This window comes from Schistocerca cancellata, chromosome 4 (assembly GCF_023864275.1).
Source record: "Schistocerca cancellata isolate TAMUIC-IGC-003103 chromosome 4, iqSchCanc2.1, whole genome shotgun sequence".
NCBI lineage: Eukaryota > Metazoa > Arthropoda > Insecta > Orthoptera > Acrididae > Schistocerca > Schistocerca cancellata.
Window position 1 is genome coordinate 233,624,731 of NC_064629.1, and position 23,069 is coordinate 233,647,799.

Below are 23,069 nucleotides of genomic sequence, written 5' to 3' on the forward strand. Positions count from 1 at the left end.
TTCCCAATAAATGGTAGATAAGCCAGTCGACCTGAAGGCCTCTTCCTCTTCCTTGTTCCGTCGTTTGTAGGTCTGCATCACTCTGTTCACTTGCCTAGTTGAAAAGCCATTCTTCAGAAATACTTTTTGCAGGTGCTCCAGTTCCGCTTGAAGACTGTCGGCGTCAGAGATGGTATGGGCACGGTGGATTAAGGTTTGGAGAACGCCCATTTTTTGTGCTGGATGGTGGCAACTAGTAGCTTGCAGATACAGGTCTGTATGAGTGGGCTTTCTTTACACCGAGTGACCAAGTGTGCCATCACTCTTACGCCGCACCAAGACGTCTAAAAATGGCAAGCAACCATCTTTCTCTATCTCCATGGTAAACTTTATGTTTTCATGTACGGAGTTCATGTAATGTAAAAATTTCTGGAGACGGTCCAAACTGTGAGGCCACACTATAAAAGTGTCGTCAACGTATCGCCAAAATACTGTCGGTTTAAAAGTGGCAGAGTCGAGTGCTGTCTCCTCAAAATCTTCCAGAAAAACATTGGACACCAGGGGAGATAAAGGACTCCCCATGGCGACACCGTCAGATTGTTCGTAAAATTCGTTGTTAAATATAAAATATGTGGAGGAGAGAGTGTGCTCAACAACGCTGTAATGTGTGCACCTAACATATTGCCAATGAGGGGTAGTGAGTCCAAAAGAGGCACCTTTGTGAAAAGAGAAACCACATCAAGACTGACCAATAAGTCGTTACTTTGCAACGGTAGTGACTGAAGTCGGCTGATAAAATCACTAGAATTCTTTATGTGATGTGCACACTTGCCTATCACTGGTTTGAGCAAAGATGCCAAGAATTCTGCTAGGTCGTAGGTGGCTGCTCCAATGTTACTCACGATTGAAAGTAACAGCACATTTTGCTTGTGGATACTCGGCAGTCCATATAGCCTAGGTGAAATTGAACTGTTTGGTTTCAGTCTCTTGATGACCTCCTTCCGCAGAGAACTATTTGATAAAAGTTCTGCTATTTTTCGCACCACTTGGCTCGTGAGATCCTTATCGATTTTGCGATACCTTGAGTAACATAATAAAGCATTGATCTTTTTAATATAGTCATCCCTTGGTATGAGGACAGTAGCGTTTCCTTTGTCAGATTTTGAGACTACTGTATCCACATCTGCTCGTACGTTACGGAGAGCTATCCTCCCCATGGGCGAGATGTTACTCTTCATTGGTGCACCTTTGGTTAACACACGGCAAGACTCTCGACTAACTTCCTCCGCTTCATCTGTACCAAGACGACGTACAGCTTCTTCGATGGCCACCTACGACCTAGCAAAATTCTTGGCATTTTTGCTCAAACCAGTGATAGGCAAGTGTGCACCCCACATAAAGAATTCCAGTGATTTTATGAGCCGACTTCAGTCACTACAGCTGCAAAGTAACGACTTATTGATGTGGTTTCTCTTTTCACAACGGTGCCTCTTGTGGACTCACTACACATCATTGGCAATATGTTTGGTGCAGACATTACGGCGTTATTTGAGCACACTCTCTCCTCCACATATTTTATATTTAACAACGAATTTTACGAACAATCTGACGGTGTCGCCATGGGGAGTCCTTTATCTCCCCTGGTGGCCAATGTTTTTCTGGAAGATTTTGAGGAGAGAGCACTCGACTCTGCCACTTTTAAACCGACAGTATTTTGGCGATACGTTGACGACACTTTTATAGTGTGGCCTCATAGTTTGGACCGTCTCCAAGAATTTTTACATCACATGAACTCCATACATGAAAACATAAAGTTTACCATGGAGATAGAGAAACATGGTTGATTGCCATTTTTAGACGTCTTGGTGCGGCGTAAGAGTGATGGCACACTTGGTCACTCGGTATACAGAAAGCCCACTCATACAGACCTGTATCTGCAAGCTACTAGTTGCCACCATCCAGCACAAAAAATGGGCGTTCTCCAAACCTTAATCCACTGTTCCCATACCATCTCTGACGCCGATAGTCTTCAAGCGGAACTGGAGCACCTGCAAAAAGTATTTCTGAAGAATGGCTTTTCAACTAGGCAAGTGAACAGAGTGATGCAGACCTACAAACGACGGAACAAGGAAGAGGTTTTTTTTTTTTTTTTTTTTGGTGGTTTTAGGGCGCACAACTTCAATGGTCATTAGCGCCCTGACGACGTTAAGAATGCACCGCGAGGCACAAGTTTAAAACAACAACTAAAAGGGAAAACACGATAAAAGACAGACTGACAGGCATAGGATTAAAAAACAGCATCATCAAATGTCCTTAGTGAGGTTTGTCAAATTGATAAAACGAAGAACACGAGCAGCTGCTCGTGGGTCATCCGCTAAAACGGCATCTAAAGTACATGGCAGGTTAAGATCGAGACGCAGTGCGTTAAAATCCGGACACGACATTAAAATGTGGCGGACCGTCAGCAATTGCCCACATGGGCAGAACGGCGCCGGCGCAGCCGTCAGCAGATGGCGATGGCTGAACCGGCAGTGTCCAATTCTTAACCGGGCCAAAACTACCTCCTCCCGCCGAGAAGGGCGTGAGGAGGACGTCCAAGCCACGGGAAGAGGTTTCAAGGCCCGAAACTTGTTGGCTGTAAGGGCAGCCCAATCGGCATGCCACAGCGATCAAATGCGCCGACAAATAACCCTGCTAAAATCTGACGAAGGGACACAACAAGAAGCTGTCCAAGGCTGGAGGATCGCAGCCTTGGCCGCGGCATCTGCAGCTTCGTTCCCAGGGATACCGACATGGCCAGGGACCCACATAAAGCTAACCGGAGAACCGACGTCCACCAGCTGCCGAAGAGAGCGTTGGATCCGGTGCACGAAAGGGTGAACCGGATACGGATCACTGAGGCTCTGGATGGCGCTCAGGGAATCGGAGCAGATGACATAAGCAGAATGTCGGTGGCGGCAGATGTAAAGAACAGCCTGGTAGAGGGCAAAGAGCTCAGCTGTGAAGACCGAACAATGGCCATGGAGCCGGTATTTGAAACTTTGTGCCCCGACAATAAAAGAACACCCGACCGGAACAAGGAAGAGGAAGAGGCCTTCAGGTCGACTATTTATTGGGAATATTTCTTCACACATAGGCAGAATATTGAGAAAGTATCAAGTGAGAGTCATCTTTCGCCCTCCTTCCAAAATTTCATCACTGGTGGGATCCGTTAAAGAAGACCTGGGCCTGCGTAAATCAGGTGTTTACAAGATTCCGTGTGAGTGCGGCAAATCATATAGGTCTATAGGGCAAACAACACGAACTGTGCAGGAACGCATTGCGGAACACCAACGGCATACTCGCCTTCTCCAACCCACCAAGTCCGCAATCGCCGAACATTGTATTTCCACAGACCATTCCATTAATTACAACGAGACAATAATTTTGGCCCATACATCAAACTTTTGGAGCTCGATTATCAATGACTCTGTGGAAATAAGATTGTCTAACAACGAGACTCTCATCAATCGAGATAGCGGTTATCAACTAAACTCTGCTTGGAATCCTGTTATAGAGAAACTTCGTAGTCGACGTAGTTATCTGCATAAAGATAAAAATCGACCTGATATCGATACGCCAAGCTTTCGCCGTGGAGGGTGCGAGGCACAGAGCACGGAGTTGTTATGAACGCGCACGCTGAACAGTGCATTCGCAATGTCACCTCAGTATGGCTTTAAATAGCAGAGCTCAGCGCGTACTCGCCATCTAGAGGGTTGGATCCCCTTCTTCGAAAGCGTCAGATTGCAAAGCCTGGGCTACTCTCAGGGTGGAATCTTCGTCTTCGAAGATTGTGTCTGTCTGTCTGTCTGTCCGCCCGCCGCTTGCTGCTGTAGATGTTCGTCGGTCTGTCCGTCCGCCTGCTTGCTGGCTGTCCATCGCCGCCGCCGCCGCCGCCGCTGCTGCTGTCTGCTGTCCGTCCGTCTGTTCGTCGCCGACCGCCGCCACCTACGCTGACGCCGCCGCCTCCTGCTGCCCGTCCCTCTGTCACTCGCCGTTCGTCTGCAATGAGTACTCCCACCTCCATTGTCATCTACACCTCCCCCTCCCCCTCTCCCACAGTCATTTCCTGGAGTGCTGCCCCTGGCCTCCCTCCTCACACCTCCCCTCCCCTTCCCCCACTTAGCCATCCCCTATCTCCTCCCCTGCTGTATACCCACACCTCTACACCCTTCCTCCAGCCTCCACACCCTCAACAGCCCCCAGTACTACCCCCGCCCTCACGTAAGCTTCTGTTGCCGCCTCTGCTGCCGCCCCCCCAGGTGGTCGGCTTCCCATCTCTCACCCACCCCGTCACTTCGTCATCTGCATCTCCCACACGCAACACGTCGCGCCGAGCCACCATCGCCACCACTGAACCGGCTGCTTCTCCCGGTGCCTCCACTACGCCACAGGGATCTGCCACCCGCCACCTCCCTCTCCTCCCCGTTCCTCTCCCCTCCTCCCAGCCTCCAGTCTCCAAAAAAACCCAAAAGCGCGTCATTTCCGACCCTGCTCCCGCCACTTCCCACAAAAAGTCAACACCACCTCCCCCTCCCCCTGCCGTCTCCATGGACACCACCCCTCCTCCTGCCACACATACCTCGGCCCCCACCCTCCACACCTTTGTCCTGACAACTCCCAATCCTAAGTTCCTCGACGCTCGTACCCTCACCATGGAGATACGAAAGTACTTACCTGGTGCTCCCATTTCCCAACTCATTCCCCGCAGGGACTCACTCCTTATCAAGTCCCCGTCCCCATCCTTTCACACAGACCTCCTGCGAAAACTCCCACGAGTTATGTTTGGCCCCCACACCTCTCTGACACCCTTCCTTTCCGCTTCCACTCCTCGTCAGCCCCAGCTTTCCCGTCGCCCCCCCACCTACACCGCTGTGATCACCAAGCTGAGCCCGGTGATCACAGAGGATGAAGTGTTGGCAGAACTGAACTCCCACCCGGACTTGGAAATCCGCTCTGCCTGCCGTATCCACAATGCCTCTGGTCCCACCTACCTCATGCGGGTGTTCTCTGAGTCCGCCCCATCCATTGACCATCTCCTCACCCAGGGTGCCCTGATATACCACCGTTGCCACCCTGTCGAATCCTCCAAATCCCCTCCCCAATCCTACCGTTGCCAGCGGTGCCTGATGTACAATGACCACCTGACTCCCAACTGCAAACCCCCCCCCCCCACCTGTCCCCATTGCAAGGCCTCCCACTTTCTTAAGAACTGCCCCAACCTCGCTCCTCCTCCTTCCTGTAATACCTGCAATGGCCCCCATGCCACCTACTCCCACAAGTGTAAAGCTAAACCCCCTCCAGCCACCCCTGAGCTTACAGTCCCAGTTCGTCCCATCGATCCCCCTGTCCATCCCAATAATTCCCTCCGTCCACCCCCCACGGCCGAGGACATCATCCGGTTCCTTACCGTTGTCCTCCAAAACATTCACCCTTTTCAGCGCCCACACACCTTCCAACAAATCTCCCTTGCCGCTCGCTCCGTTTTCCACCTGAACACCTTTGCCACCTACTCCGACAAACAAGCCCACTTCACCTTCACCCGCCTCGACACCCTAGTTTAAGTCTCTTCCCTTCTCTCTCCCCCCCCCCTCCTTCCCGCCATGGCGTGGCACGAGTATCGCATCCTCTTCCAGAACATTCGCTCCTTCCGCCCCAACAAATACCTCCTCATGCACACCCTCTACCACCACCAGGTCGACACCTTCCTCTTGAACGAAACCTTTCTCCAGCCCCACCATTCTATACACACCTCTCCTTATATCCTCCACCACACTGACGCTCCTGGTCCTCGTGCACAGGGTGGAGTCGCGATTGGCCACCTTAAGCATATCCCCATTCGGCTACAACCTCTCCTCAATGACCCCACTGAACACCTTATCCTTAGCGTCTTCTTCCCCTCCCTCACCATTACCTGTGCCACCATCTATGTCCGCTCCAGTGCTCCTCTTCCTTATGACTTCATCTCGCACATTGACCGCACCTTCTCCACCTATGCGATTGCTGCCGACCTCAACATCCATAGCCGCACTCCTGCTGCCCTTCAGCGTTGGCATCAGTTCCTCTCCACAATCCAAGGTGACCTTGTTCCCCTTCCCCAGCACACCCAACCCAAAAGTCACACCACCCCCGATGTTGTCGTTGCCTCCGCCAACCTCCTTGGGTGTATCGCTGTCGCCGTCCGTGACCCCACAGGTAGTGATCACCTCCCTGTCCTTCTCACCATAACGTCTGCTCACCGCCCCCCTCCGGCTCCGCACCCTGCACCCCCTCCAAAGGTCGTCCATGACTATCACCGTGCCAACTGGGATGCCTACCGGGACTCCATCTCCACCCAGGTCGAAAGCCACCCTCTTACCTATCGCCATCCTGACGACATCATCCACGCCTCGTCCTTCCTTCAGAAGGTAATTACTGACGCCTACTAAAACCATCCACCCACACCGTCCCACTCTCCCTCCGCGGGCTGTCCTCCTCCGTGAATCCCGCCGCCTCTATCGCTCCTTCCTGCGCACTCGTGACAGGGATACACTTCAACGCCACCGGCAAATACAGCGACATGTATGGAACCTTATTACAGCAACGAAACTCCGAGACTGGCGCCAGACCTGCCCACGACTCAACACCACCCTCCCTATCAACTCCTCCAAGTACTGGTCCGCCTTCCATCGCCTTACTGGTTCCCTTTCCACTCCCCACTACCCGCTTCTCCATAACGATCGCCCCCTTCCTGACAACCTCAGTAAGGCCAACCACTTCGCTTCCCACCTTTCCGAGGTCTTCTCCATCCCCGATGATCCCCACTTTGATTATTCTCTTTTCCCCACCGTCATGGAACGTGTCGATACCTCGGTCGCTCCACTTGCTCCTAGTCTCCAGTACTTGGGGCAGTTGCCCCCCTCCAACATAAACACTCCCATCACAGCACAAGACATTAAACTTATCCTCCGGTCCAAACGCAACATGGCCCCTGGTCACGACTGTGTCACCTACCGTCACCTTCGAGAAAGCCCCCTATTCCTTCCTGACTGTCCTCGCCCATCTCTATAACGTCATCCTCTCTACTGGCTTCTACCCTGACCTGTGGAAGACCTCCCGCATCCTCTTATTCGTCAAACCCAACAAACCCCCTTCTGCCACCTCTTCCTATCATCCCATCTGCCTCACCTCCATCTTCAGTAAGGTCCTTGAATCCATCCTCTCCCGCCGTATCCATCAGCACCTTGCTCAACACAACCTCCTCCCCCTTACCCAGTGTGGCTTCCGACCCTCCTTCTCTGCTGAAGACCAACTCCTCAACCTTGTTCACCTTCTGTCCCTCCAGCTCAACTCCTGTCGCTCGCCATTTTTGTTTCCCTTGACCTCCAAAATGCCTATGACCGTGTATGGCATCCCGGTCTCCTCTTTAAACTCCAAACATACGCCCTACCTATCAATTTTGTCCATCTGGTCGCTTCCTTCCTCTTGCACCATCCTTCCTACCTGTATGTCACCCTCCACAACACCAACTCCCGTATCTTTTATCCCACGGCTGGCGTCCCCCAGGGTTCTGTCCTCTCCCCTCTCTTTTATCTCTTGTACACAGCTGATATGCCCAAGCCACCCCCACCAGTCCACCTTCTCCAGTATGATGATGACACCGCCTTCCTGGCTCTCTATCCTACCCTTCAACGGTCTCAACATACGCTCCAAACCCACCTTAACCAGTTCACCACTTGGTGTAACCAGTGGTTCCTCCGTCTCAACCCCTCCAAAACCCAGGCAATCATCATAGGCCGCACCACTCGCTCCTTTCGCCTCCATGATTTCTACCTCACCCTTTATGGTTGTCCTATCCAGCTCACCCCCACCCTGAAATACCTTGGCCTCACCCTCGACCGACACCTCACCTGGACCCCTCATCTCCAGACCATCCAGCAGAAAGCCCATTCCCGCCTCCGCCTTCTGAAACTCCTGTCTGGCCGGACATGGGGATTGCATCCTTCTACCATCCTCCACACCTACAAATCCCTCATCCGTCCTATCCTCTGTTATGCCAGCATTGACTGGATCTCCGCCCCCACCCGCTTTTACAAGGCCTTCCAAATCCTTGAACGCCATGCACTCCACCTTGCCTTCCGTATCCGCCTTCCTTCCCCCACACGGCTCCTGTATGAACTGATCCCCTTCCCCCACCTCCTCCTGTTCCTCCAACATCTCCGCATCCTTTACATTGTCCGCAGGCTTGATCCCCCCCACCCTCTGGTTTCCTCCTTCCTCTCCACCCCATTCCCGTTGCCACGCCTCTTTCGCTGTATCCCTCCCTCTCTCCACCTCCACACCCTCCATCTCCTTCATCAGGGCAATTTCCAACGCCTCCCCCTCCCGGATGACGAACTTCGCCGTGACATCTACCCTTCCTTCCAACTATAACCTGGCCTTGTTCCCCCCCCCCCCTGCCCAGGGCTCCCTTTTTTCCTCTTCACTCCTTCTCCCAGAGCGGATTTTCCTCCTTCCCCCCCCCCCTCCCCCTGAGACCCTGCACCCCATACTTGCCTCTTTCCTTCCCACGTCCCTCCCTACCTGGCCCTCTTCAGCGCGCCCCCCGCTCATCTCCCCCATCTCTTCCCCTCCCTCCCTTCTTCCAGTTTCCCTCCTCTCCTTGCGCCTGGCAGATCCTCTGTCTTGATCATCGTCAGTGTGCCACATCAGTGTTGTGTTTAGTGCTGTTTCTCCTGTGCGTCAAGGGCTGCGATTTTAATTGTGTACTGCCTTGAGGTTCGCCATCAGTGTTTGTTATGTGCTACACCATCCGTCGATACCTTTCATGCTCCAGTCATGCTGTGCCTTGTGTTCTTTTAATTGTCGCAGTGTGTGGCTTTTTGTGTGTGCTACTTTTAAACAGTTTTAACAGTTTTTTAACTCCATTTTACGGTCACCCCGTTTTTTGTCTATTGCCTTCCATGATGATCCCCCTTTTTTATATCTATGTTCACCATATTCTCTCCTTTGTTCTTTTTAAATGTCTTCTATTGTTTGTTCTATGTCTTTCGGCTGAAGAGCAGCGCATATGCTGCTGCCAGCCCGCCCCGATGGGGAATTGAAATACAATAAAGAAAAAAAAAAAAGGCGTACTCGCCAGTACTACTACAGTGGTCTCCACTTGAAGATGGCCAGAAGACACTGCGCCGAAATATCGTGGCTGGACGTTACTGACATCCGGCAGTTCTCCCGCGTTTTTATGGAACAATCAGTACGCCGGGAAAGCTTAAAACACCACAGCGGAATTGTAGTAAGCGATAAACTTATTTCCTTTCATCATTTTATGACGGTTGTCAGTGAGAAAAAGTTTTTGAGAGATTTGATATTATGTGTAAATTTTGTTGTAACTCACTAAGTACTCTCATTTGCAATTACTAGACGAAGTCTGGGTATTCATGTGCACTACTTTTTCACACCGACCCCTACCCCTTGAGATTGGTGGTTCTTATCCCCACGACGATTCTTTTCAGACAGGAAATGATAGGTGTACCGTGTTTGGTTGAAACTGGCCAATGTTTTTGGAGGAGACGTGGAACATAGATAGATAGATACATTCATAACTGTGCATGCATTCTGTTTTGTAATATGTATGGATATGTGCGTGACAAGGTGCAAAACCTACATGTAAGTGCTTTGTGGCACCGGTCGAACAATTTAGAGGTGAAGTGGGAGCTATTCGCGTAAATCTGGACAAAGTCAATAATGGTGGAGCAAATTATAAGCTTTTGTCGCCACTGAAAAAAAAAAAAAAAATACAACGTAGAGCTTGCATGAAGCCATTTGTCGACTGTGACAAGGAAATACTGCAGAGTCTTTCTGACTGCTGCCTGGGGAGTATTTTGGGTACTCACCGTGGGGTGGGTCGCCAGCTGCGGCGTCTGTGACGTTGACGCGGTAGAACTGCGTCAACAGTTGCTTGTACTGCGGCGACAGCAACCCCGGCGTGTGCACCGTCGCCATGCTGAACGCGCCCGCCGCCTCGTCCGTCAGCGACTCCGCCGAGTGCTGCGAAGTAAAAGCGCGCTCTCGCAGGTCCAAAGCAGGCACAGATCTCATCAGTGTCGTGCTCATATAACATTATCCGTTCTGGTTCTTTAGTTATTACTGTTCGTAATTCAATTGTTGTATGAGGTGTAGTCGTACAATTTTAATTATCATCTCAAAAATAAAGTTAGGTAATTAATTTACTTTTTGTTTCCTGGTACACTTCTCCTGTCCTACGACACACTGAAATCCACGTGCCACAGTTCTTCAGCACTCTACTAGAGGAGCCAAAACGAAATGGCATAGCCCATTATTTAGTGGATAATTTGTTTTCTGAAGTAGAAAGCGTACAACACTGTAATATGACGCTTCCTGGCAGTTTAAAACTATGTACTGGATTGGATCTCGCACCTGGGATCTTTTTATTCAGTAAGAAAGTGCCCTACACACTTTTTTTTAACATCGGAAAGTAGTTTCAGTGCAATACCTGAAGATACATACAAGCGCTTATCTATGTATTACGGTGTTGAAAAAAAACATTCATAAGTTACGACGTGGACGCCCCCTGCCAGTTTCCGTAGTTCATAAGCGTGCGTTAGTGACTTTTTTTTATGGAACATGAGAGGGAAATATAAACTCTATTTACAAACAAACAATACACCAAATCATCAGAAAACGTCACAAAATACAAATGGGGGAAAATGACGGTTCCTTGTAAGCAGACGGAAGGTAGGGATGATGGAATGTGAGTACGTGTAGGTCGTCTCCGGCTCGAAGATAGGGCGGAGGGCGGAATGGACCGGGATCGCTCGCCAGGCCTGGCCATAGCGTTACCAACTCCACCAATCAACCGGACTTCGACAAGTAGGGATAGTCAAGGATGGAAAAAATTGTAAGCATGAAATTTCATCGTGTGACACAGCAGTGGTAGATAGGGTAGACGGGAATGGGAAACAAGGACAGTGCAGTATCAGGCGCAGCGCCCACCACGGGCTTGAAATCCGGCCGCTGTGGCCGAGCGGTTCTAGGCGCTTCAGTCCGGAACCGCGCTGCTGCTACGGTCGCAGGTTCGAATCCTACCTCGGGCATGAATGTGTGTGATGTCCTTAGGTGAGTTAGGTTTAAGTCGTTAGTCTAGGGGACTGATGACCTCAGATGTTATGTCCCATAGTGAAACTTCCTGGCAGATTAAAACTGTGTGCCGGACCGAGACTCGAACTCGGGACCTTTGCCTTTCCCGGGCAAGTGCTCTGGTTCGCAGGAGAGCTTCTGTAAAGTTTGGAAGGTAGGAGACGAGGTACTGGCAGAAGTAAGAGAAGTAAGGCTGTGACGACGGGACGTGAGTCGTGCTTGGGTAGCTCAGATGGTAGAGTACTTGGATTTCGAGTCTCGGTCCGGCACACAGTTTTAATCTGCCAGCAAGTTTCATATCTGCGCACACTCCGCTGCAGAGTGATAATCTCATTCTGGAAGTCCCATAGTGCTTAGAGCCATTTGAACCATTTGAACGAGCTTGAAATAACGCGTGGTGTGTTAGCAGTGCACCTCGACAGCAGTCTAGCCAACCACGCCAGGCACATTCCAGCAGAGGAGGGTTTTTGCACAAAACTCCAAGGAGGTAACTGCCCAAAATGGTGCGGTAAAGTGAACGTCGTTCAATTACCTCATGTTCAGTCCGTAGGAGGGTCCCAAGACCGAGCCACCACTTGTCCCCGTCTCCGTCAAGGTAAGCGACGTCTTCCGCGCGAATGAAAACGTATAGTTCGATCACAGATGAAGGGGCGCAGATGAAACAGGCGACGATTTGCCACCCCAGCGTCCAGATTTCACGAACGCTGGCGCATGTCCAACGCTGGGCGTCATCGTCCACCGTGTGACAGGTGGAGCGTAAAGGAGTGTCCATTAAACCAGTCGCTTGTAAACGCCTGTTAGTGGCGAATTTTCTACAGGCGACATTAGACCGTGACGCTCCGACTGATGTCGGGAGGTACGTCTGATGAAGGTTGCGCCACACCGCCGTCCACCTTGTTAATGGATACTTAATCTCAACGTTGTTGCAAGGTACATCACGCAGTAATTGAATGCAGAAATAGTTTGGAAGTGGGGATGGGGGTGGGGGGGGGGGGGACGTACACGGAAGACAAGCATGCACATATAGCTAAGATCCACAAAAAAGACAGACAGATGCGTAAATAGAGGCGCAACATTCCCTACCGACTCCGGTGGGGAGATGGAGGCTGGCGTGTAAATGTCCAAGAGTTGGCACGTGAGTGAGTTCCCTGTGCCAGATCACTATTTGCGCATGGTATTTAGATATAATGCCGCTGCACGACCCCAGACATTGGAGTGAGTTCAAGTCCTCAAGTCCACCAGCTGTCCAGGGGAGGGTGAATATATCATATTTGACCTTAAAAATGTTACCAGCCCTCAGGACGTAGCCTTATGCGGCCTGCAGGCTGTGACCAATCGCTGGCGACATCGAAAAGACGTGTACTACGTGCACCAACTTGGAAACTACACGCACATTCAGATATCCCACATTACGCAAAGCATCAAGGCAATGGAGGCAATGTTGCTGAACGGTCATGCGGGTGATTTGGAGGGAACGTAGGGAGTTGACCACTGCGGTGGACATACAGATGATGCCAAGGTATTGGAAACTCTGGACGCAAGGTAGAGGCGCCAGTTCTTCTTGTGTGAGTTTGCGGCCTATTGGCATCGCCATTGATTTGGCAACACTCAAAGCACTGCCTGCCACGTCCCATACACGGAGATCAGATGAAGTACGTGCGTGGTTTCTTCCTGTAAGCATGCCGGCTGCAACAAGTCGTCTGCATACACAACAGTGGAAAGTGCATTGTCGCAGGGTGAATCCTGACAAGCGCTTCGTGAGACTCCAATTAAGTGGTCCCAGGGAGCGAGCACAGAGGACCATCAATAGCGGACATCGCTGAGATATTATACTCGGACGGATCCGATGGCATTGTGTCGCCAAAATACATGCAAGTATCTTGTAGTCGGCATTGAGTAACGTTGGGGGGCACTAATGGGCAGCCATATTTCCCTGCGATGGCTTGTTAATTGGGATGTTCAAATGTTCAAATGTATGTGAAATGTTATGGGACTTAACTGCTAAGGTCATCAGTCACTAAGCTTACACACTACTTAACCTAAATTATCCTAATGACAAACACACACACCCATGCCCGAGGGAGGACTCGAACTTCCGCCGGGACCAGCCGCACAATCCATGACTGCAGCGCCCTAGACCGCTCGGCTAATCCCGCGCGGCTTTAATTGAGATGATAATGGGTTCGACAAATGGCGGTGGAACCGTGGTGGCTGTCGTCAACAGTTCGTGAAACATCAGTCAGTCTTGGCGTCACTAAATCCTGGAAAGCGCAGCAAAATTCCACAGGGAGACCATCCAAGCCAGGCGACTTGTTTGGATCACCCTTTGCTATCGCATTCTTGATGTCATCACAGGAGATGTCCTCCATCAGAGTTTACATTTCAACGTCCGAGATGGTGCAGGTGATGTGGGACAAAATCGGCTCCAAAGCATAACCTTTATGTTGCTCTTACTGGTAGATGCGGCGAAAGTGTTCCAAAACGCCAGCCACAACATCTGCCTGGTTGATGGCCCTATGCCTCCCCCCCCCCCCCCCCCCCACGAGATCCGAGACCAGTTGTTCCTGGCGATACTTTCTGTCAGTCACGATGTGGTGCATTGAGGGGTCTTCCTGCGATACTGTATCTTGACGGCGAGTCTTCACGACCTGCGATGATCAGTGCAACTGTGTGAGCCTCTATCCTGTTGATATCCATCTTAACAGAAGGATAGAATGGATGACGCTGGAGCTGTCGTCTTATTGTGTCCCATATGTGCTCGACTGGAGACGGATCTGGTGATGGAGCAGGCCAAGGCAACATGTCGATTATCGTGTTGGAAAACACCCCCAGGAATGCTGTCCATGAATGGTAGCACAACAGGTCGAAACACCAGACAGACGCACAAATTTCCTCCTGCTGTCATACCGAACAGCGCCCGCATCTCGTGGTCGTGCGGTAGCGTTCTCGCTTCCCACGCCCGGGTTCCCGGGTTCGATTCCCGGCGGGGTCAGTGATTTTCTCTGCCTCGTGATGGCTGGGTGTTGTGTGCTGTCCTTAGGTTAGTTAGGTTTAAGTAGTTCTAAGTTCTAGGGGACTGATGACCATAGCTGTTAAGTCCCATAGTGCTCAGAGCCATTTTTTCATACCAAACAGCACCGCAGACCGTAGCTCCAGGTGTAGGTCCAGTGTGTCTAGCTCGCAGACAGCTTGTTTGCAGGCCCTCAACTGGTCTCCTTCTAACCAACAGTTCGTTCCTATCGAGATGCTTATATTGTTGATGCTGTACGATGCTACGGAGCCCTACGTCGAACACTTCCGAGTCTTCGCGTTCGTTTGCCTAAACTCACGTCGTCTTACAAAACTGTGCTCGTAGCGGAGCGGAAGTCATGATCTGCTGCTGAGTGTCGGTGGCAGAGAGAAAGCCAGCCCTCGTCGGCTCTGGGTGGAGATAAGTATTCTGTTCGGCGCCCGGAGAAAAAGTTAGATCTGTTCAGCGACCAGAGAAGAAGAGTATCCTGTTCGAGCTCTGAAGAAGAAGTGAATTCTGTTCGTTCTCCAGATTAGCTCTCCGTCCTGCGTCTGTGCGCCTTCGTTGTGCCAATCAGACGATTTTACAAAACTCTGCCGAATGGCATGGCCACAAATAAACCAACAATTTCCGAGTTTGCGATGTTAACCTATGGAAGGACTTGGTCTGAACAAGTCTTGTTGACGTTCTCCCTCTCCTATCGAGTTGTCTATCTAGCCAATCGGTTGGCTCCACGTTTTAGAGTTTCTGGAAGTAGGACTCGGCTCCTCCACTCTGCTAAATTATAACTACTAACCAGTAAGGAGTCTCGTTCAACTTTTCAACGAACTGGCTGGGCTGTCCCATGTTGTTTCTTACAGTTCTGCAAGGTGCTTTCCACTTCACACCGCTCGTTTCTGGGAAGGACGTTCCAACCAGAAAGTAAACTTCTTGTCTCAAACAGATACGCCTGGCTGCACTGGTTTGCTAAGCTCAGTGAGTCGGCTGAACTGAAGTGTTCTGCCACTACGTTATCTGGTTTTCTAGGAGGCTTCCTGGACCTCATCTATTGTGAAATACGGTACGCTGACCCTCTGAGTTTCACCGCGGGCTGCGCGCAAGACTCGGACAATGCGGTGGCTTATACGCTCGGCCGCACTGGACTCCCTGATACCTGGCCGTTAAGCCGCAGAGGATGGTTGCTCCTGAGTGCTGAACGGGACTTCGCTTTACTGCGGAAAACAAGATTCTCAGGCAGTGTCTTGGTCTGGGGTTCTCCATTCACGAAATCTTCAGAAAGATTTATATGCAACTACTAGTGTATGGGTAGAGAGAAGTAAGATGTTAATTGATGTCCTAATCTCTGCAGTCACTGAATATTGCTTCTATAAACGTGGGCGTACATCAACTAGCCCCAGTCGAACTCGCTCAGAATAAATTAAATACACTGTGACAATATAACACGAGATGTGTCAGTTCACCAATAGACTGCCACATATCGCAGGCCTTTGACCTCCACGTTCTGTTATGAGGTGTGGATGGCTAACACATTGTCGCCTACTCATGATTTTACTGTCTTCCATAGGAGCTTAAGAAATTAGCATGCGAACAGCTGACCATCTTCGCTGTTTCCAGGCACTGGGTCGTAAGAATCTCCTCTTTGTCAGTCATTTAAGTGGATTTCCTCACTCCCTAGAATGATTTCCCATTCGTCTTTGGTCCACTTAGATACTACCCTTACCGCGTCACGTACCCACAACGAAACCAGGCGACATCAATCTCGCTGTGGGCAGTGGTCATAATGTTTGCGCTCATCAGTGTGCATTAAAACCTAATATAAATTTAAGTATTAGGAAGTATTTTCGGCTGGTATTTGTACGGAGTGTGAAACATGGACGATAAACGGAACATCCAACAAAGGAACAGAAGAGTGTGAACTGTGCTATGGGAGAGTGCTGAAGATTACATGAGTGAATCAAATAACTAATGAATAGGTTATGAATAGAACTGAGGGGAAAGTAGTTGTATGGTATAGTTCCACTAGACGATAGGATCGGGTTAGAGCATAGGCCCTTAGGTGTCAAGGAATAGTTAATTTGGTAATGCGGAAAGTGGGGTGGTAAGTGCATAGAAATTGCAGAAAGAGACCAGGTCTTGAATACAATAAGCAGGTCCAGACTAATTTAGCATGTAGTAGTTAGGCTGATATGAAAAGACTTGGGCAAGAGAGAGCAGCATGGAGAGCTACATCAAAGGAGCCTTCAGACTGATGATAACAACAACAAATATTGTGTTTCCAATGTACTATACGTTTGAAACCATGCGTTTTCTGTGTTCCACCCTGTATTTACTACTTTTCATGAAACACCCTATATGTAAATGGAACATACAAGACGGCAGTGTATACAAGAAATAGTGATAAAATTTTAATTATCACATGGAAAAAACTAAGATGTAACCATGACATTTTATGATGGTGTTAGTGTTTCTCTACGTATAGATCCTTCAGTACAGTACATTTTTCCCAATGTTGGTAGGAACGCTGTCTGTAGAAGTCTGCATTTTGGATTTTCTGGAAAAGTTCAAGCTCAAAATGGTTCAAATGACTCTGAGCACTATGGGACTTAACATCTGTGGTCATCAGTCCCCTAGAACTTAGAACTACTTAAACCTAACTAACCTAAGGACATCACACACACCCATGCCCGAGGCAGGATTCGAACCTGCGACCGTAGCAGTCACGCGGCTCCGGACTGAGCGCCTAGAACCGCGTTCAAGCCCAAAATTCACCTTGTCGTAATTCTATAAATAGCTCCCATACAATGGTTTCTTCAGCCGAGGAAAAATTAAAGGGGTGCAGCAAAACTTTTATAGGTCAAAGGATCAGCATGTGTGACTATGTCATGTGCAGAATGAGCTAGGCGTTGTCGTGGAGCAAAAAACAGCTTTGGAGAGTTTCCTCTAAAGCCTTCTCTGGACCGTCTCCCGTATCCTTGCCAGGAGATTTTGGCGGTGTGCTATTGTAACCCTATAACGGTTTGCCCCTTATGAGTATAATCTGTCAGCACCACATCATGACAGTCCTAAAACATGATGATGATTGGGTCTCCGGTGCTGAATCCTCATGTTTCACTATTCGTTTTGCTCCTTCGTCTCGGGATCATCGTGATACCCCCAAAACTCGTCGATGGAGATTAGATGGCTAAGGAAGTCATCTGGACTGGCCTGACAGAGCTGCAAAATTTCCAATGGTGTTTCGGTTCGGTCGGTTTTTTGAGCTGGTGTGAGCAGCAATGGAACCCAGTGGGTAATGAACTTTGTCGTGTTCAACATGTCGTGCAAGATGTTGAAATCTGATCCATTAGTGACTACCACTTTTCCCCCTGTCGCCTCAATTGAGATACGCCGGTCTTCGAGCACCAGAGTCTCTAATGATTCTTGCTTCTTTACAGAGACTCACATTCTGGAGCACGACGTTTAAAATCCGTGTCTGGCCATCCTAATTTAAGTTTACCGTGTTTTTCCTTAATCATTTAAGGCAAATATTGGGATGGTTCCTTTAAAAGGGCACGGCCGATTTCCTTCACCGAACATCCCTAATCCGAGCTTGTGCTCCGTCTCTAATGACATCGTTGTCGACGGGACATGAAACATTGATCTTCCTTCCTTTTCTCTACAGAGAGAGCGTCTGCAGCTTCGTTTTTCGTCAGCCTTTTTTGACCAAACTGGAAGCGTCTTTTCCGCCTAACTACTGTATCATACGATGGTGCATTTTTGCCGTTACTTGCATCAAATCAGCAACCGTTTCAAAGACAGAAAACCAATTACCACCCTTTGTCAGTGGACTGGGTCATTTTTCTTTGGCTCCTTCGGCGGCGTTCTACGATCTTGTGGCGTGGGTATTTCAGGATGGCAAAAGTGATAATTAAAACTTTATTAATACCTTGCACGTGTGGGCTGTCAGTGCAGCGAGATCTCGACCTGAGGGTCCTACAATCATTTTGAAATTTGAGCAGGTAGGGTGCAAGTAATGACAATACCCACCTCGAAAGTGTCGAAATAAGCCTTGAAACCGTCGCGCAGAGCCTGGCGCTCTGCCTGCGCGATGCCAAGGGCGTGGTGCAGCTCCCGCGCCGTGTCTCCACTAGCTGCCTCCAGCAGGATCCCAGCCGCGCTCGCCACGCCGAACGGCGCCAGGACCAAGTTGTCCCGCCCCGGCGACAGTGCCTGCCAACACACGTTCTTCTAAGTCTCTGGACTGTTCGCTTTCATAATTACACTGCGCAAAAATGAAAGGATCACTTCTTCCGAAACTCCCTCATTGTCTCCTATTCCGACGCGTAAGTTTGCAACTTGACTTGTCTACAACCTTTCTCTGCAATGATGTAAAAGCATGGCACCCTACGCCGTCACACTCGAGACTGGTGACGCTTCAAACGGCAAGGAATCGACACATGACAAGAAAGGGCAACATCTCAGAAGCTCGTGTTAGCTGCAAGACGGATAAATGACGTTGCATTTACACCAAATTTCACTACAATTCTGCTCAAGGCTGCCATGCACGTGTAGCATGATAGAAAAGTCGTCGCACCCTCTCTTACCCGCATTTCACCCCATCTTTTGACGCCTCTACGATGCAGCCCAGAACCACGACATCCATCGTTGAAATCAGGTGGTTTTATTATGAGAGGCCGACGAGAACATTTCAGATACACCGCCGCTGAGAACTAACACGAAAAATCTTTAGCGGGTGGCGTAAAGGTAGTCAATGAAACCATACCTTGGCTTCGGTCGTTGATTCCCACACATTTTGCCGCCAAAAGCGACAGTTCGCAGTGCGATGAGCGAGAGGACGACGTTCTTCACAATGTTAGACACTGCTGCCACCCAGTAGGCGTTTCAACCCTACTCTAAAGACATCGTGAGGCTGTAATCCCATTGAACTTGATATGATCCATTTCCAGTATAGTAGGACTGCAATTTTTACTTTGATATACAGGATGGAAGCAATAAAGACTGTTGAAAACTTTTCGGCGAAATCTAAACGAGATCCGAAGCAGAAATATACTTTTGTGCTTTTTCACCCCTCCTTTTTCGCGCCCTACTATAGTGTGATTACTGGGGCGGGGTGGTGGGGTGAGGGGGAGGTACAACATTAAGATGTGCATGAAAAAACAGCAAAGATCCCTCCAATTCTGCAACATCCTCAGTGCCAGCCACGCAGCTGTAGCACCTGAAGGTTAGACAACCCATTCGACACCCATCAGGTGGTGTTTACTAGCTTTGAGGCACTAGAGCAGCCGCATGGAAGTTCAAATGGCTCTGAGCACTATGGGACTTAACATCTGAGGTCATCAGTCCCCTAGAACTTAGAACTACTTAAACCTAACTAACCTAAGGACATCACACACTTCCATGCCCGAGGCAGGATTCGAACCTGCGACCGCAGCGGTCGCGCGGTTCCAGACTGTAGCGCCTAGAACCGCTCGGCCACTCCGGCCGGCCAGCAGCCGCATGGCTGAAGTGGTGTCGAACTTTCTGACAGGTACCATTTGCCGTTTGATTCACGCACATATTAATGTTTCACCCCCACCCCCACTCCCACCCTCCCCAGTAATCACACAATAGTAGGGCGCGAAAAGGGAGGGATGGAAAAGCATAAAAACGTATTTCTGCTTCGGCTCACTTTCAGGTTTCGCCGGATGATTTTCAACAGTCTCAAGTGATTCCATTCTGATGTCGGAGTAAAAATCCAAATTGGTTAGATCATACTCAACGGGGTTGCAGCTCTACGATGACCTTAGAGGGTAGACACGCCCAGAGAGTGGCAGCAATATCGAACGTTGTTAAGAACTTCGTCCTCTTGTTCATCGCATTGAAAACTGTCGTTTTTGACGGCGAAATGTGTGGGAATCAGCACCGCAGGAGAAGGGATGATTTCATAGACTTCCTTTACGCCACCCTCTGAGGCTTTTTTTTTTGTCGAGTTTTACGTGGCGGTGTGTCTGAAATGTTTTCCACGGCCACCCATAAGATAACCGCCTGATTTCAGCGCTGGGTATCGTGATTCTGGGCTCCATCGCGGAGGCGTCAAAAGATGGGGTGAAATACGGGTAAGAGGGGGTGCGATGACCTTCCCATCGTGTGACGAAGGCATGGCCGCGTTGGACAGAGTTGTAGTGAAATTTGATGTCACTGTGACGTCATTAACCCACCTTATAGCTAACACGAACTTCTGAGCTGTCGCCTTTTCTTTGCATGTGTCAGCACTTTGCCGTCTGAAGCGTCGCCAATTCCGAGGGTGATGATGCAGGGTGCCACGGTTTTACATCATTACAGAACAATGGTATAGGAATCTTTGAGCCAAGTTTCACACTTGCGCGTTCAAATAAGAGGCAATTACGGAGTCTCGAAAAGTGGCACTTTCATTTTGTTGCGCGGTGCAGTATCCAAGATGTGAGCATAAAAAACATTGAAAACTTATATTTTATGGAATCTATGGCTGTACAAACAACTGGTTTGTATCATACTTAACAAACAGAATGCAAAGAGTGATGCTGAACAATCCGACTATGTTGGAAGGAAAGAAAATTTAATTAACTGGGGACAAATTACAAAAGAAATCCCCCAAGGTTCAGTTTTGGATCCACTGCTATTCTTTTTATATGTAAATGACATTTCACTTAGCATATTAAGAACCAGACATTTCTGTTGAAACGTGCCGATGTGGACGGGTATTGCCTGATTTGTATGCAGCCAACACAATGTAATTGTCTTGCAGGTACTCCAATCATATTTCGTCTGACTATACAAAACGATATGTTTTTGGCTAGCTCTTTTGTTTTCCCATGTAACCATAAAACGATTTACATATCATAAATTTTTCGTCGTTTCTGTTTCACTCTTTCAGTGTTTGAACATATATCGTTTCTCTACATTATGAAACAAAAATTTTTAATGCATGCGCAAAAAGTACCAATTTTTGTAAACTATAATACTGATGTAACTTTAAGCTACATGTAAAAATAACACCCGTTAGTGTTCACAACAATAAATCCATTATATCACACAAACAAATAATTTACTTATTTCTGCGGTTTCCATTTGCTGATGTGCTCCCTTGGTATGATATTTACTATCGTGACTATACACACAGCACTGTGCTGAGACACAGACAGTTTTCAAATATTATCACTAAGCCCTTCGACTTGATTTATTGCGGAGATCTTATCATTTACAGCTACTGTTTCATATATTGCATTAATCTTGTAGCTTACATATAAACCAACTTTCCTAGTACTTTTTTAATGTATAATACTGCGTAAAACATTTCTTTCCGTGAATCGGAACCGTAGAAAGTTTTGCAAATATACATTGTTTCACTTCTTTTTATGCGGGCTGCACTAACTCTACCGAGTCTCGTAGGTAATTTATTTTTTCAGTATTCTGAAATGGACACAGGTTCACGTTGCTTCATGTCACCCGACACTCCTCCAATGTCGATCACTACGTGGTGCTTTCCCTGTTTCAATAGGGGATGGACTGGGCATATATCTCTCTGGTTTCGGGAAGCCTTCGTTGTCATCGTCGGTAATCCAATATTTCGCCACCAACTGAAGAAACGGCTTATACTTTATTTTTTCTCGGCATTCAAGGCATTTTAAATTCTAAATAAATTGAAAAGTCCACGTTTTATTAGGTGAAGGACAACTTTTTTTGTTAATTTCGTCGATTTACTGACAGTAGGAGAGTAATAAAGATATCCGCATGGTCACCTCCTTTCATGCGGGCATTTTGTTATTTTACGCAAACAGGTATCAGTATATGCTGTCCAGTTTTTCTTTTCAGTATTTCTAAGAGAAGTCCCATGAACTGTTGATATCATTCTGACATCCAGCTTGTCTTTGGATACGAGGAGACGAATGCCACCTTATCTACAGAAAACTACGTCACATCTCTTCATTCTTTGGCTTTCAGGTTATCCGGTAAACTTATGTTCACCCTAATAGTACCACAGACTTTGTTTTTGTTTTTCAGTAACAACTCTACATTTGCGATACTGTTACGTGTAATAATTATCCTGGTAGATATGGTGCCCACCAAGAACATGGTTAAGAACTGAGACTTCTTCCAATTTCGTCCCTTCAGCAGTGTCAGCCTCCATGTTACAAATATAGTCTGTGTCACTCTCGCACAGCATCCTAACAAGTAACCCATAGTTTTTAATCATTGCAGAGTTCTACGTTCGTAATCTCAGGTGCCTCTCCGTGGAATAATCCTTTCTTCCAATGAAAACTGTTGCTTTGGATTTTTAAAATGTCCTGAATTTATTGAGGAAACTATCCGACACAGGTTGAACTTTGAAGAGTCTGCCAGAGCTATTGTTCAGTTTCGTGTTGTCATTAAAGTGCCAGAATTTCCAAATCTGTTCAGATCTGTTGCGACTCATAGTCTGTGAAAATACTTGTGTAGCTAGTAGAGGGTCCGTTGACCAATAATCTTTCTTGTTTACCATTTTTCGTTTGTCCCATTGCAAGAATTACGTTAAGGAATTTCTTCATGCCTCTTTCTGTAACCGAAGACTACTTGAGTGCTATAGGCTAGGTGAACGACTCCTTGCAAAATAGTTCAAACAAGGTCAGGATAATCAGAGAAGCTTCAGAATCATACTGCGTTGGAAACTTAATGACTCCAGGATGACAATGAAACGGTTCTATGTGTGACTGAAAGTCAATTTTACATCAATCGCTGTTATAAATATGACAGGGTGAATCATTCACAAGAACAGTCACTTCAGTGTCATTGTCAGAATCACTTGAAAACACTGCCACTTAAGCTTCTTTACAGGTCTAATTATGTCACTGTCACTGGAATCCTCCCCCGAATCATAAGTATATTTCTTCACACAGTCATCCAGATCTTCATT

At 48.4% G+C, this 23,069-nt stretch overlaps 1 protein-coding gene across 1 annotated transcript in view; it reads right to left on the reverse strand.

Moving 5' to 3' along the window:
- LOC126183580 (intracellular coagulation inhibitor 3-like) overlaps positions 1-23,069 on the reverse strand; it is a 215,858-nt gene that overhangs the window by 80,878 nt on the left and 111,911 nt on the right. Inside the window, exons 3-4 of the mRNA XM_049925677.1 lie at positions 18,188-18,370; positions 9,891-10,044 (exon numbers count right to left, since the gene is read on the reverse strand). Coding sequence (XP_049781634.1) covers positions 9,891-10,044; positions 18,188-18,370 — 337 coding nt within the window. The remainder of the gene's footprint in view (positions 1-9,890; positions 10,045-18,187; positions 18,371-23,069) is intronic.